The 14,506-nt window shown below is 43.5% G+C and overlaps 1 protein-coding gene across 3 annotated transcripts in view; it reads left to right on the forward strand.

Moving 5' to 3' along the window:
* The first annotated feature begins 245 nt into the window (after positions 1-245).
* exoc3l2b (exocyst complex component 3-like 2b) overlaps positions 246-14,506 on the forward strand; it is a 34,653-nt gene continuing 20,392 nt past the window's right edge. Inside the window, exons 1-3 of one of the 3 annotated variants that reach the window (XM_014214078.2) lie at positions 246-403; positions 10,575-11,055; positions 11,207-11,433. In XM_014214078.2, the coding sequence (XP_014069553.1) occupies positions 10,595-11,055; positions 11,207-11,433 (688 nt within the window). In that variant the 5' untranslated portion in view covers positions 246-403; positions 10,575-10,594. Of the gene's footprint in view, positions 404-6,350; positions 6,698-10,574; positions 11,056-11,206; positions 11,434-14,506 lie in introns of those variants that run through there. The other 2 variants (XM_014214077.2, XM_045724409.1) reach the window with 2 other exon arrangements.

Below are 14,506 nucleotides of genomic sequence, written 5' to 3' on the forward strand. Positions count from 1 at the left end.
ATGAAAGGGGTGTTTCAACATACATATGGGTCTAAAACAAACAAACAAATTAATATACTAAATGAAAGTCTAGCCACAATAACCAAAGGCAATTAGTATAATCAGCCTCTCTCCCTGAGGGGCCTGTATCTCGCTGTGGAGGAGGAGGCGGTGGGGGGCAAAAATGGGATGGCCCGCTTCCTCAGGAAAAAGCATCTTGCGCTATAGCCAGGAAATGGCCAACGCCAGCCCTGGAGTCCAGACGAGCCTCTGGAACAGAGAAGCAGGCATTACTTCTGAGCTGTCGGACCTACGAGGACACAGCAACTCACACACACACTTCAACCAGTTACATTGCCCGTGTGGCCCAGGGATGCCACTGCTGTGAGAACCACAGGGATCCTCTTCTTAACAGCATAACAAGGTAAGAGCTGGGCCCGGGTGAAACCATATTAGACTTTTCATCTCAGTTTCATGTTGTCCGGGGTGCCCCTGGTCTGGCTGGGCTCCAGTCAGAGCTCCCCTCGGAGGCATGTGTCCTCACCCACTCATAGAGAGCAGGGCTCCGTATTGGTCAGAGCGGAGACCAATGAGAGACCAGTGAGCGGCGGTATTCAGTGGATGCTTTCTTAAGAGTCATACAGTATGTCACTGTTGTTTCATGTATAGTCTGTATGGTATGTTTATGCATCTGTTGTTGTGTCTCTACTATAGTCTATGGAATAACATCATTTAAATACAACTTCCTCCAAGAACAGTATTTTGTTAGCATGTATTGCAGCACTTGATAATACGTACAGGGCTCCAAAGCCTTGTGGATCAGGAAAAGCCATGCATAGATAACTACATGAATATACATACAGATCAGATTTTCTTAACGTTTAGTCCATCTAGAAACATCCCACATAGTGGACTACCCACAGCTGTTCATCTGTTGGATGTTTTGATCATGTTTTCTCTGGATGAAAAGTGAAGAGTACATTGGCAAAGTAAAACAATGGAACTGAATTCTGCACTTTGGTGCCGTTTTAAACAATGTTTCAATGGTTTGAATGCCTTGTTTGATGCGGTGTAGTAAATTTGAACTACACTGACCGCTGACCACATGTCCAGTGTTGAGGGAGCAGCCGTCTGATGATTCATTGATGGTTATCTGAGAGTCCATCAGGGAATCTCTGTTGTCGTCTGCACTGTTTGTTCCTGCGTGTTTGTGACTCATGCACAGTCACGGGAAAATCAAAGTCACTTTTTCTAGAAACATTAGAGCAACAATGACAAAGTCTAAAGATGAATCGTATGAACAGTAGTTGAATATAGGCCTACAGTCCTATTTAAAAAAAAAAAAAATGTAACCTTTATTTAACCAGGAAACGCCCATTAAGACCCAGAGTCTCTTTTTCAAGTGGCCAGAATAAGCCTTCTTGTGAGATGTCTTGCAGTGAGGCACTATGTAACTAGGGCCCCCATTATTCACTCCTTAATACAACTGTGGGCACAGGTACACCTAGGCAATTCAAGTTAGGACAGTTCAAGGGAACAAGATCTGTTCCCAGTAGGGATTTCAATGTTGAACGATCTGACCAGTACTTCAAAATGTATAATGTAAGAGTTTCTGTCTGGCCTTAATGATGCTACATGGTGTGATATAATATACTAATGTAGTCATAGCAGTCACGGTACCTTATGAGAGATAATACAATGTTTTCAGGCTATAAAGTGTGTTAAGTGGATAACTACACTGTTAAAAATGTGTGCTTTGCAACAACAAAACTAGTGACAACTGAGCTGCCACCAACGTGAAGGAAATGAAACTTTAACTTTGATGGAGTATTGAAACACATAATCCTGATGATGTTTTGAATCCTGTCTATTGCAGAATTAGATACTTTTTCTGACATGTCTTAATGTTTGATATAGTTTTGTATATTTGATAATTTTCCATTATATTCCTTTTTGGCAGTACAGTATTCAAACCACTAGCAGTAACTACAGGTTTTATAGGAAGTATTGCAGGATACTGTATTTGCCTCCACCATTTGAAGTTGGACATGTGGGAATGGGTTCTCTCGTTATTGAACGTCAACTTGTCTGCCGGTTCTGATATCCATTCATCATGATTCATTACACCTCATGGCACAACAAGCTGCTTATTAATACTAATAAAGAAATACAGATTTATTTTTTCAAACATGCATACAACACTGTGTATATAAGAATGTCAGAAAAATGTATTACCCACAATCCTCTAAAAACAGAGCCACGTTGCAAGATAGGAAGTGCAAGGAGATTAAACCAGAGACTTCCAATGAGTTCAATCACTCAATTTTCTCTATCTTTGGTTATCCTCAAAAAGACACTTACATTTTGAGCAACATATTAAGTTGGATTTATTCTTAAATGTTTTGGTAAAATAACATTCGCCTCTGAATATTATTTTACTGTGTGGTTGAGTGTGTAAAATTCAAATAGAATTCCAATGTGTTTTGATGCTGCCTCTTACATGCACTGAAACAACAAAAAAGCGTTTTCACAACACTCTTAAAAACCCCAATATTCAGATTGAAGAACCACTTTGGCTGTTTCAGAGTACTTCTATTCATTTTTAAAACCCATTCAGTGTATCAGAACACTGACATTGGGTTTACATTCAAACACTCTCCAAACACCAGATCTCAGCCTAGGTTCAATACTTTTCATGGTTTCATTACACAATCATGGCGTTTTGAGACGTTTTATTTTTACAGTGTCATATATCCAGTAAACAACAGCAAGCAATACAAAACTTGACAAAAAAAAGAGAAACTTCATTCTCAACATCAGGGACAGAACTGCCTGCCAAACTGAGGACATCGTGGTCATGTTGCCAAGGTCAGTGGTACCAATGCCATGATTGCAAAAGAGTTTAACTCAGGAAGGAAAGCTGAGGCAGAGAGAGACAGAGACCGAGAGAGAAACATGGGATGTGTGGGAGTATACTGTACATAATTACATTTGTCACCAAGCCATTACAGCACACCCTTTGATAACCAAAATGGTTCTGTGGGATCCTTTTTTATCCTCTCTTTCCGACAGTCTACATTACAATTGACTGGACTGCTGAGTGATGAGCTAGCTACATCCCTCTGCCGTCCACCTGAATTAGCATTGAATTAGAACGCTCTGAACCTCTTCAGGTCAGGGAACGAGTTTGACGTCTATCCGCTCCCCAGATGGGTGAATGGTGAAGGCACCAGGATGCTATCTACTGCGGTCAGCGCGAATAAAGGATAACCCGTAATTCCTCATGTGCTGTTGGCTGCGTGTGTTTGAGTGGGACAGGAGACAGATTGATGCGCTGAGACTGGTGAACCGAGAGGGCATTCAATAGGGGCCCTTCACTCAGTGTGGGTTGGTAGAGGTGCTCCAAGGGGGCTTCCCGTGGCCTGTGTGGGGCGATCAGTGCAGGATGCAGGCAGGCTATGATTGGAGCGCCCCCCCCCCGGCCCCCCGTTGTTCCCACACACAGGTGCTACCTTGTGGAAGGTTACATAACCATGACGACAAACAAAGAAAATGTCCTGATTGGCCAGAGGGTGACATGGTGAATATTTTTGTTGAATTCACATGAAATTCATGTTAGGTGACAACTTTTAACAAAAAATGTAACTCAAAACTAGAAATTGAACTGACGTCTGTGCCTAGTGTCATCCAGCCTTGAGTGGTTTGGCAGTGGTTCCAGGGCCATACCAGTGGTCTGTGGTTTTGGAGAAACACACACAGAGAGGGGTTGTGTGGACAGAGTGGTTTATAAAGATTCGTTTTTAGTATCTTTTAGCTTATCCTGAAGAAAAATGTTACCTGCCCATTTGTCAAACATGTGAATGCAGATGCCACTGCAAAATATGCATGGGTTGAGCATGTGAAAGTTAACGCAGAAGATGTAACCCTTTTCTAATAGCATACAATCTTGTTCGTTTAGGAATTCCAGAACCTCAGTGGTAGAGCTTCTACAACAAGAAATATTGAGCTACTAGAACGACCCTCATTCTTTTGCCTATCTTTTCAATCCTAGAGTGAAAGACGCTGAGATGATAGAGATATGGAATCCATTCCACAGTCATGAAGATGACCTAAAGATAACTCACTATCTAAAACCAAAATAATACTTGGGGGCCGTTACGAAACCGCTGAAACACTGCCAAGGTGGACTGTAGTGACAGCTTGGGGAAAAGGATAGAGGGACAGAGAGAAAATGTTGTACTTAACAATGAAGAAGGCAATCTTATGCAGTGCTATTTCCTGTTCCCTAAAGCCTGAAATACACTCCAATTGCGGGCTCCTCTATATAGAAGCCAAGGCACACAAATAGCCACTCTGTATTCACAGCTCGCATTAGATGTGCTGCCAGTGGCTATGTTTCCTGCCCCTCTCACCACCCACATGCCAATCAACAGGAACAGACCCGACTAGTGGTGTGCTCAAAGTGTTTCCACTCAGACAGATCCAATCACTGCTCTGTAATTCATTTGTTTGGCTGTTTGGGACAGGACATTGGAGGACTCACTCAACGGAATGCTGAAAGGTGGCAAAGTTCATTCCAACACTCATATCCATGCAGTACTTAGTCTCTACTTCCAACACTGGAGCATGCAGAGCACCCTGATTCTGGCCAGGGAGACTATTCAGAACTGTATTACGTTGACATTTTAGTCAGTTAGCAGGCACTCTTATCCAGAACGACTTACAGAAGCAATTAGGATTAAGTGCCTTGCTCAAGGGCACATTGGCAGACTTTTCACCTAGTTGACTCTGGGATTCAAACCAGCAATCTTTCGGTTACTAGCCCAACACGCTTAACCGCTAGGCTACCTGCCATATATGGTGTGCAATCCATTTAGTGACATTCTCAAATTATCTCAGCGAGGGTAAATCCTTGCTGTGGTGCACAGGTGTCAAACTCATTCCACTGAGGCCTGAGTGGCTGCAGGTTTTTCGCTCCTCCCTTGTACTTGATTGGTGAATTAAGGACACTAATTAGTAAGGAACTCCCCTCACCTGGTTGTGTATGGCTTCATTGAATAAGTTTGACACCCCTGGTGTAGTGTATCTTCATGCAACTCATTGTCCCTGACAAATAAGTTCTGGCATTCCAGCATGACTTAGCACTATGTGAGGTGGGGTAACTGAGTACACAACTGTCCTTAAAGAACTGCAGGCCAACTGCGTTAGCCAAGGTGACTGGTGGTGGCCACTCACTATTCCGGTTCAGAGTCTGTGTCCGGCGGCAGCCCAGGTTAATCAGTATCACCATCCATTTTGAAAGTCAAAATCACTAAAAGCTTGAAGCTTGTTTGGTGATTGTTGTGCAAAAAAAACACTTACGAGAAACTATTGCTATTCTAAAGTGTCCACCAACTACGGAGCGTAAATATTTATAATTCATGTGTATTAGACTCTTTTACTTGTCCCCATGACTTAACCTTGTAGAACTTTAAGATGATTTTCGAGGTCAGCCAGGCTGAAAGGGCACTCTCGGGACCATCCTTTGTTTATACATCAATACATCAGCGGCTAAGCTTTTCCCAATTGTTTACTGTACTCTCAGCCTCCCAGGCTCAAACTGATTTCTCAATGTTTTACTGAGTGCCAGAATTGAGAGGAAAACTGGAGTTTGTGTAGTCTGGGGTGCTTCGTACAACACGGCTCCAAACAATGGCGTCCTTATTGGCTGCCACAAATGAAATGTACCCCACCATGACGCACTCGTTCACAACTCCTATTGTCTTTTTGAGAGTGAACTGATATGTATTTGAGTGACTTCCTTTCAGCGCGTGCTGAGGCCGTTTGTTCTGGACAACTTACAGGCCAGTGAGGCCAGAGAGAAGGGCAGAGACAGGACATTGACCTTTTGAGGGACGCGCTCCATTCGTTCACAAGGCACAAGGTGAACGTTTGAGTTCAATCTTAATGGACATTTTCTTTTGGCAAAATATGTGTAGGGAGCCTGTTAGGATTCAATTATAACTCTATAGCACCACCTACCCCACAATATCCCATCATGGAATATTGCCATCAGTGTTCATTATGATAGCATCCTATTTATGTAGACTGCAGAGGGTGTCACTCTCACAGAACAGACAAATGTAGGCTTGCATAACACAATAATGCGATGCATAACACATAACATTTCGTCATGCATCTGTTTTGTGAATAAACTGTCTACATTCCTAATAAATCATTAGTCGGGATGACTGCCAGAAGCTCAAGCCATTGGCTGATTCTGGGTCATAATGTGACAGGTGAGGTAGCCTAGCGTAGCACTGTAAACCTGACTGGAAATTCCAGGGGAATTCCGTCTAGGTTTTTTTCTTCCATTAAGCGGAAGCATGCTGTTTTACTGGAAACGTGCGGAAAAGACAGCGTGGAAATACACGTCTGTAAGAGAGAACTTATTCACTTGATTCTGACAGCAACTCTAGAGACCTCAGTCGCACTGCTGTCAATGCCTTTGCGCGATGCCAGGGTTGCTGCTCTGCGTCACCGCGATAGGCTCCTCGTCCAGAAGCCAGCCCACAGAAAATAAAGGGTGGACGCTTTATGGAACTTTCAGCAGCGCGCTAAACGCAGCAGTCTCTCACCTGACGAGACAACGGTATCTTGGTTTGTGACTAGTTCTAGGATTTCACTTTTATTTGTGTTTTTGGTGCATGTTTTTAATAAGCGAGCAATCATGAATCATGTAAGTAGATTGATCTGTTGTGTGTTTCTCTGACTGTTATTGGATATTCATTTTGATTTTGTCACTAATGGACTGACACTGATGACATTGACAAATGGCATTAACCTACAAACAGTAGTGTCTAGGGAAATGTGGTACATTTACGTTGTTATTGTATTCATTATTTTTCAGTGTTTTTGTGTATGATGAAACAAAGTGCTATATTTTAATTGAAAGGTATTTGCGGAGATCATCTCCGATTTTCAGTTTTTGTGTTATATTTTGGTGGCAGTAAACTATGACAAACTACCGTTTGTAATACTAGACAATTTAACCCCAATTTTTTTTAAATCAGATTATCTGGTGTTACAATCTGTAGCTAGTTTGAGATTCCTGAATCTCTTGAAAATTATTGAGTTTTTAAAGAGTCAAGCTCAGGGTTCTGCATTAGAGACTAATTTGATTAGTTCATAAATAATATTTATTCTACAAAAGTTGGGCCTGAGACAGCTTTTGTAGAATAACTATTGATCAGAAAAGTCTCTAATGCTGAGCTTGACTCTCTTTATAAACTCACACATTTTCAAGAGATTCATGATGTATTCCTCTGCACTCTCAGGAGAATTTAACTCGAAATGAGCTGACTGTGACATATTTTCTTCCTGCAGAAGAAAATCCAGAAAGTTCACTTCTTTTTGGGGGGGGGTCCCCCTCCCCCTCCTTTATATCTGCTCACAGCCAGCACTGTGTATTTAGACATGGGTCTACCAGAGAACAGTTAACAGTTTAATGCCCTAAATATGTTGAAATAAGGGACATATTCTTTGCAGAAGTCTTATAGGACTCACATAGCCATTGTGTTAGCTGTTGCAACTACTGAGCAATGCTGATGTGATAGTGAGCTGCTTTGCTTCATCCCTTAATATGATCCTGATGACAGATAAGGTATTAGAGCTCATTGTTCAAAGCCAACACTGAGATTGGAAGCCTTGATTGAGATGAAATCTGTCCCATCAAGGACACTGAAGGGCGAAATCACCTGTTGATTCATTTTTCCTCGTAGATGAGGAAATAATTGAGGGAAAAAAACTGCCTTTCCAAAGTAATCGTACTTACTCGTACAGGTATTTCCTATGCTGCTAATATGTTTTATTGGATTCACATACCCATGTCGCCAGTCTCCATAACACTATCGCTCTCAGGACAGTTTCTGTCCTCAAGGAAAGTTACACAAAACTGTATTTTCTGGGGCCCTTCCAACATTATCGGGCCTCTCCTCTAACCTCTGCCTTCATTGAGTGGCCTTAGGCCAGGATGGAGACGGAGAGGAGCCCCTCATATCTGCCACATCTTGACGGCAGGCCTGGCCTCTCTGCAGTAGCTTGATGCCCGCTCTCTCCCTTCTGTCCTTCATAGAAGAGAGGGGACTTTGTCTTCAGAGAGGGGACTTTGGACCCAGTGAAGTCTTTGATTACACACTATTGTGTTCAGTTCAACAGTTCAAACTTATTCTAGGCCTTTTTCTTAGTCTCTAAAATGTTAAATAGCTGGAGGTCAAGCCTGAGTATAGGCCTATTCAAGACATGAGATTAAAGAGGGTTGTTTGTTGATATGGCTAATAAACAACACATTGGCGTCATACATATCCAGCCAATCCAGAAGGACATGGTGTACAAGCTTTTGAAGTTAATCTGTGTCAAGAGAGATGAGACCCTCGATAGTGTGTGTAAACAAAACAGAAATGCCTGGCCTGGCTGGTGGGTTGTGCCATTGGCCCGTTACAGAGGTGGAGGGGAGGGGACCAAGGGGGACCTGTCCCTTTTGTCTGCTACTTGGTCCTGGACGAGACAGGAAGTCGAGTTTGTCTGGAACGTGGTCCCCGTATCTCCCCCAGTGATCTAACTGCTGCTTTCATAATGGCTGCTCTGATTAGGTTATAATTAGAGCAGGAATTACAGTGTAGCTTTAGTAGCTAAGTAGATGAGGAGGTGTGGGAGAGCGGGATGGACAACAAGGAGGGCTGTCCACGGGACCACTTGTTACAGCCCCTCTCAAAAAAGCTTATCAGACATCTCTGTTACTAGTGTCACCAACTATCGCCAATGCCACATGCGTACATAACTCGGTTTGTCAACATCATGCTTCATGTTGATGTCCCTCCGTGAATATCTGTGCATTTAGCAAGCCATTGTTCATGAGACTCTGTGTTTTCTACCCGAAGTCAAAGATAGGGCTATCATTTGCTTTGCAGAACTATTCAGTATCTTTTTAGTTTCCTTGTTGTCATGCCACTAGTTGGGCTTGCTTCCTGTTGTTTGCTCATATGCGTTTTCTGCAAGTCATGACATTGAACCAAATGGGTAAAATATAACTTCATTAGTAAGAGTGTGTAATAACACATTTATAACCAGAGTCATATGCAGGCCTATTCTGTAACATCACTTATATAGCCCTTGTATAGGCTAAGTCCATGTTGTGTAAAGAAAAATGAAATGGTTCACTGTTATTTAATATCCCTTTCCACAAACCGGTCATCATTTGTATGTCTCAGTTGTAGCAGTTTCCTTTGCCCCATGGTTAACATCCCCTCCCTAGACAGGTGGGTCTTTTTCCAAGCTGGCGACCTGGTCTAAATAAGTACAGCTGTGTATAACACTCTTATACGGTATCACAATATTCTCAGTGTGGTTCCCCTGGAGGTTGGCTCTCTAATTGCACAGGGAAACCTTGAATGCTTAGCCACCCACATGGAAAAAGCATCCAGCCGCATTGTCATTCTAAAACACTTAGGGAAGCCAGAAAACAATAGGTCCTTTTTAGGAATTTAAAACGCTCTGACCATAATAATTTGTGTAAAGCTATTCACGTTATTGTGAAACATCATGAATCAAGTCTTTTTTTAATCTGATATGGAATGTGTTTTAGAATATGTTATATCCAAGTTTATCATTCATAATGTTTGACTTAGTTTTTACTTTACCCAGAATTCATCAAGGAATTTTCATTGGTTAGAACAAAATCAATACTTTTTATGTTTGTATCAAGTAGGAGTAGGTAGGAGAACATTGTAAATTGGTGAGCGTAAGAGGTCTCAGGATTTTCAATTGATAAATTCAGGACTTCCCACTTAAATGTTCTCAAATGTCACTTTCAATTTCCCCAAATAAGGGCACGGAACAAGCGGCCTCCATCATTATCCTAAAGTTTTTGAACACACACACAGAGGAAGTGATTCAGCGTTGTACCTTCTCCTTGTCACCAGCCGTAAATATCGCAGGGCTCTCGGTGTGGCAGGAAGCCCATAGAGAGGAACAAATGTGTTTTCTTCAAAAGGGTCAAAGGGCATCAAAGACTATAGCGCATAAACAAGTAGAACAAGGATCTGAAACCTAATAAAATAGCCCCAGATCCTGGATCTCAGCCACATGACCATTATAACATAGCACATCTATTCACAACCGCCTTCCCACCCAAATGGAAGCAGGGTTAGGGTTTCCATGGTGATTCCTGTTTGGGTGGTAAGGCGGAAGGTTACCTGTTAATGTTTTATCAGATAGACTCTTTACAGAGAATGATTGCTGTTAACCATCCAGTATATGAACTCTCACGTTACCCCATACAAGAGTGGGGCAGTAACATTGGGTGAACAGATGACTTATCTTAAACTCTATATCTGAGTTACTTAAGTAACTGTCTTTATTAGCTGTGTCAGAAGAAATCTTATTATAGTATAATGAACAAAGAAAGATGTGTGACATTGTATTATCAGTTTCATTCAGGCCAAATATTATGGAAGCATCTCTTGGAAAAGGTCCCCTGTAATCATTCCACATCTCTCTCTCTCTCTCTCTCTCTCTCTCTCTCTCTCTCTCTCTCTCTCTCTCTCTCTGTTCCTTAGTTTAACCCCCAAGTGGAAGCATGCCCATCCTCAAGAACCTCCCAGCGCGGCTGAAGGGAGGCAGCAGGGTGAACGGAGAGTTGGAGAACACGCGTGGCGAGCTGATCCTTCGCAAGATGAGCCTGAAGCTGAAATCCAGCCCCTTTGAGGAGCCCAGTGACAATGAGGAATGGGCTCAGGCGCACTCACTCCTGGACGGGGGCACACCACGAGACCGTAACCCCTTCGAGGACGAGGAGGATGAGAATGAGGCGAACGAGGAGAGACGTGGCGGCTCAGGGAGGAGTTCGTTGAAGGGCACTCTGGACCGGATCCGAGGCGTCTCCCCACTAAAGACTCTGGGCAAGCTGGGCAAGGGGCTCCGTATGTCAGGACGCAGTAAGGGCACTGCCACCCCTTCCCCTCAGGGGTCCGTTGCAAGCACCCCCACCTCAGAGAAGAAGAAGAAGGGCCGACGGAGCTCAGAGGGAAGCTTACTCAGGTACGAGAGGTGTAGAGAAAAGCTGTTGAGGAGTGGTTTAGTAGAGGATGTTGAGCTCAGCCCACATCTCCTATAACCAAACCCCCTTAAGATAAATAAAGGTTAAATAAAATAAAAAATTAACCCTTAACTCCCCCTCTTCTCCGCACAGATTTGCAGGGAAGTGCAGGGAGAGCCTTCGCAAGGAAAGCCTGCCCAACGGGGAGCTGTGCTCAGAGAGCGAGGGGGGCGACTCTTCCAGCCGCCGGCTCTCCTTCATGAAGATGGTGGGCCTGGGCAAGCTGAATAGGGGGTCCATGGCCGACCACTCGTCTCATGAAGAAGAGGTGGTGGAGGAGGAAGTGGTAGAGGAGGTGAAGCCAAGGGAGCCCCTCTCAGGTAAGGACAGCTCTCTGTGGAGCGCTGGGTTACTAAGGGTCAGCCAGGGTGCACTGTGATCCACTCTGAAGGATTCCAACGGGGGTCACATGGTGGCTGTCAATGACTGTTGATTGGTAACAGTAAGGTTATGCTAGCTCATCATTTCATTTGAGTTGTTAAGATACTGGTCAAATTAATGGAGATCGTGGCTGATAGTAACCCAAACATTTCAACTGATATTTTGCCTTGGAATATATCACTAAATCACATTTTAACCAATGAGTAAAACCACAACAGACAGAGAAGCACTCTATGCGCAAAGTTAGTTGATAGTTATGGCCAAGGTTTGCTTCAGTTCAGCTGGGCGTTCCATGTGTCACAGGTCTATGATGAAACAGTGCCTTTTCCGGTAAACAATCATTCCCGCCATAATCCCTCAGTATGTTACTATTTTCACAACAGAGATGATGTTATCAATGTCTCAATGTCTGGGCTATTTTTGGACACTTTGGAAACAATGGGAGAAAGAGGTCGCTGGGATAGAGGAGACCAGATCCAACTGGGCCGCTGCTGAGAGATGCAGTCATTCCTATGCAGGAGGACCAACCAAAGGATTTCCCACAGAAATGTTTGATGTAGGGTGGTGTTGTGGTGCTGTTGGGACTTTATTCACTATTACGCTGGCCTTCCTCGCCGTTAAATATGTGCTGTTCCGTTACCCACCTTTGTTCATTAAATGACGTCTCCGGTATGAAAGAGTATAATTAACACACAAACCACACTATGGGGTTGCTTGAAAAGCTACTCCATTATGCTTAGAATAACCAATGTTGGGGGGGAAAAAAAGGTTTTATTGAATACTTATTATACACTAATCATTGTCTAATGATAGGTCTGTTAAATATTTGTAAAGCACAGAACTTGATTCCGTGAGTCTGAACTTAACAATCCAGAGCTTAATGGTCGGGATAGTGTGTGGGCACTCAGTAATGGTATTCCCCCATGTCAGCTCTGCTAGAGATCAGCATTCATGTTTAACACCAACAGGTTGTACCTGTCTCTCTGTGTGAGGAGTAAAGATAAGGCTTATGGTGGCAGCAACAGACCCGGGGTTTTTTTTATTATAAAGAATGCAGAGGGCCAGTTAACCAGCTTTACAAAGAGCACAGAAACTTCTGAGAGCTCAGGATCAGACATGTTCACTCTTTGTCCTGGTCTTTCAGTAAGCAAGCGGTCCAAATACCATCTTATCACGCTCAAAATATCACTGAGATGTGTTGTTTACAGGCTGTTGACTTCATGCCTCGATTGCTAAGACCCAGAGGACACGTCACGCATTCGGAGGCTTTATAAAGATGCTGCTTCTCCGTGTTCATGCCATTTTACCTGCGCCACTGGGCCCCATGACGTATCTGAGACTAGTGAAGCAGGACAGAATGGCTTTATCGCCTTAGAAATTCAGCCATACAGGCTGTCATATCAAAGCTTTACACCATTACACCTCGCACCGGGGATCCATGCATGAGTGCCGTACGGAGAGAGTGATGAAAGAGGGATCCACGGAGGAGGAATGGGACGCGTGCTCCGCTCTGCTTTTTAACCATGTGTGTTATTTCTTGGGTGAACCCCCCCCCCCCCCTTCCTCCAGCTGACACAGCGAAGGGGCCTTTTTTTGTATATTTGACTGTGTTTGTTAGGGGAAAAACGGCACTTTCTGGCATTGTTCTCTCAGCTGTCGGCACAAACAATCACAAAGACATGACCAGTAGGGAACTGTAGGTTTCTTTCATTCATTTCCTCATGCCACACAACTGAAACTTCTCCTATTGTAAAGATCTTTTCAGGGTTATGTTGAGGCTGGTGAATATTTGACACCATCATTTTCTTATTAAGAAAATAGCAGTAGCAGTAACATTCTCACCAGGCCATCCCTCTGTAAAGAGATGGGCCCTCCTTCAACATGGAAAAGCCTTTGTTCCTTAAGGCTGTTTGTTTCTGGACTGGTCCTTTAAAAAAAGAGCCAGGAGCTAAGGAAAACAGGACGGACAGTTTATGTTTGTGGACATCGGTGTTGTGGCGTTCATTACAAGAAGAAACCAGTATGTGCTCAGCTAAGTAGACTGTGTGGCTGTGCTCAAGTGTCAGGAAATACCTCAGTAATGGAGAGTGAGTGACCATTTAGACTATTTGCCAACTGTTTCAGACATATTGAAAGAAAAGTGTTCATGATCCGCCAACCAAATATGCAGTGATTCAATGATTCAAGACAGAATATAGACAAGAGAATACAGACATGAACTATATTGAAACTAAGGAAACATGTATTCATATGCGAAACCGCAGTACATCTTGCAACCCATCCGTGCCTTGAAAGTAAAGCAGTTCAATCTGAATAGTCTGAAAGAGCACAAAGCTAAAGCAACCTCAACACTTCTCCCTGTACCTCCACATGGGATTTTCCCTTCAGTCTTCGTCCAAACAGATGAGTGTGGCAACCAACCTGGCCTCAGGTATTCAGAAAGCTAGGGTCGGATTACAACATATTCTGACCAAGCCCTCAGCCCACAGCCCCCTGTCCCAACCCAGCTCCCCCATTATCGTCAGCCCTAGCTGGTGAACCAGCTAACATGGTAGCCATGATCTCAATGTGTCATACCCCTCTGATTGGCTGGGTGGATCCACATTGGATTGAGTTCATAGCATCCAAGAGCTCCTTGATAACAGGGCCATATAGGAGGTGCAGGCCACTGCCTCGTGAATGATTTCCAGGCCTTGCCAAATGACAACCCCAAGGCCCCTGGACCATAAAACCATAGCTAGAGCTGGCTCATGTCCTGCAATAGCTGCTATGAAAACTGTGTCGGGATCCTAGCAACTAATGGCTATATTAGCCATGATGAAATGCATGCTGCTTCCTCTCATATTCAATATATGACCTTGAAACACAGCAGTTGTAACACTGTCAGTTTAAAGTGTCCGTGTGCCAAAAGTAGGTGTTTTCATACCTCACTGTGGCAAATAGAAATGCATTATAACAAGCAATCAGTTAGGGAAATAAAAGACGAAGAAATGAAGCTGGGCAGAGCTGCCT

The sequence above is a fragment of the Salmo salar genome, chromosome ssa09, assembly GCF_905237065.1.
Source record: "Salmo salar chromosome ssa09, Ssal_v3.1, whole genome shotgun sequence".
NCBI classification, from domain to species: Eukaryota; Metazoa; Chordata; class Actinopteri; order Salmoniformes; family Salmonidae; genus Salmo; species Salmo salar.